Raw genomic sequence first — 2,085 nt, forward strand, 5'->3', positions numbered from 1 at the left:
TGTGTGTGCGTGTGTGTGTGTCTGTGTGTGTGTGTGTGTGTGTGTGTGCGTGTCGAGTGGGCGCGACTTTAACAAAACGACGACGGCGGATGGGATAAACAGATGGTTCGTCCAACTTTCTGCATTCTACTAAAATACGACAAATTGCTCGTTTAACTTAACACAAATGACAGGAAATCGTTTTCTTGTATTGAACAACATAATATTTAGTAAAATATAAAAGTTACTGATAAAAAAAAAACTGTGACCATTACACTTTGTAGTGCAGTGTTATTTCCTTTAGACTCACACAAAAACAATCTTTCGAGTGTCTCTTGCGACATGTCGGAGCCTTTTGCGATGTGTTTATTGTGCCAGTTGATATCGCTAGTTGGACAATAAAGAAGCGTTATATTCTGCAGCCCTACTTTAAACAATATCTTTAGATGTCCATTTTTTTAATGCTTTTCTGAGCGGATGCCGCTGCTACTCCTAAAGTTAGCGTTGGTGCTGTGGATGGCGGGCTGACAACAAGGCTAAAGCTGCTCCTCTTCTGCACATTTCTCTCTTTCCTCCATAAAGAGGACGCCTGAAGTGGTGTAGCGCGCACACCCTTCAATTTAAATCAACTTTTCCAGGGGTCTCTTCAGACCAAGGCTCCACGCCGCCATTGTTCTGCCGCCGCTGGCAGTGAAGGTAAAGGGGCCGCGGTGGCATTCAAGGGTAGATTCCTCCGGCGCTAAAAGTGAACCGTTGGAAATATTCCATTTGTGCAGTTAAAAGATTTAAAAAGCCAACGTGTTTGCAGCTCAAATTGAGTGACTTGTTGTTCATTTATTCAATTCACCAGCAAAAGCAGTGACAAAAAGCAACTGCTCATCTCTTTAGATTTAGCCAAGGATGTGTGGGCCGCCGCCGGGGTTGTAAAGCAAAGTAGTTCTCTCATCCTTTTCAAACGGCTTTGTGAAGGTTATTCCATTGTGTGCAAAAGTCGTGTTTTTCTGTCTTGTGTGTGTGTGTGTGTGTGTGTGTGTGTGTGTGTGTGTTCAGGTTCGGGATGCTGAGCGACGAGTCGGTGCTTCACGCTGACAGCGTGCTCGCTGCTCTGGCAAAACATCTGGAAGCCAGACTCTCCTTCGGTGAGACGCAAACCCATTTTAGTTACCACAAAGCAGAAGAACACAGGTACAAAATGACGTATTGGCACATAAAACTATTGATGACTCCCCTCCCTGGTTTAGGTGAGGGTGAGCGAGACATGATCATCCTGAGGAACGACGTTGGTCTTCGTCACCCAACTGGCGAGCTGGAGACCAAACACATCAGCCTGGTGGTGTACGGCGACCCCAGCGGCTTCTCCGCCATGGCCAAGACGGTTGGATACCCAGCGGCCATTGCTGCTCGCATGGTCCTTGATGGTCAGTGATATCAGTCAGGAAAATTATTTCTATTTTTAAAACTATGTATGACACACAAACATGTAAAGGTGTGAATACCAATCACACAAAGCTATTAATGAAGTTCAATAAGATATATATATATATTTTTTTTAAACAACAAAAGCTTGACTACACTGTAAGGAGAACCGAGAGACGCCTAATGATATATTAGTTTTAAGTGCACATGGGAAAAAAAGTAATAGTTTTACAGCAAATATTTGGAAACGTGTACCTTACACCAGGTAGCGATTTAAAAATAAATAAATACATATATGAAAAAAGTTGGTTCGTAAAGCTAACGTTACTTTTTCACTCTGTGAAGCTAACGTTAGTTTGTCAGGTTGTAAAGCTAACGTTAGTTTGTCAGTCTGTGAAGCTAACGTTAGTTTGTCAGTCTTTGAAGCTAACGTTAGTTTGTCAGTCTGTGAAGCTAACGTTAGTTTGTCAGTCTGTGAAGCTAACGTTAGTTTGTCAGTCTGTGAAGCTAAAGTTAGTTTGTCAGTCTGTGAAGCTAACGTTAGTTTGTCAGGTTGTGAAGCTAACGTTAGTTTGTCAGTCTGTGAAGCTAACGTTAGTTTGTCAGGTTGTCAAGCTAACGTTAGTTTGTCAGTCTTTGAAGCTAACGTTAGTTTGTCAGGTTGTCAAGCTAACGTTAGTTTGTCAGTCT

The 2,085-nt window shown here is 42.5% G+C and overlaps 1 protein-coding gene across 1 annotated transcript in view; it reads left to right on the forward strand.

The window, feature by feature from the left end:
• aass (aminoadipate-semialdehyde synthase) overlaps positions 1–1,416 on the forward strand; it is a 27,309-nt gene extending 25,893 nt beyond the window's left edge. The window contains exons 17-18 of the mRNA XM_034879017.1: positions 1,030–1,118; positions 1,221–1,416. Coding sequence (XP_034734908.1) covers positions 1,030–1,118; positions 1,221–1,405 — 274 coding nt within the window. The 3' untranslated portion in view covers positions 1,406–1,416. The remainder of the gene's footprint in view (positions 1–1,029; positions 1,119–1,220) is intronic.
• The last annotated feature ends 669 nt before the right edge of the window (positions 1,417–2,085 follow it).

Source organism: Etheostoma cragini, chromosome 8 (assembly GCF_013103735.1).
Source record: "Etheostoma cragini isolate CJK2018 chromosome 8, CSU_Ecrag_1.0, whole genome shotgun sequence".
In the NCBI taxonomy this organism is placed as follows: Eukaryota; Metazoa; Chordata; class Actinopteri; order Perciformes; family Percidae; genus Etheostoma; species Etheostoma cragini.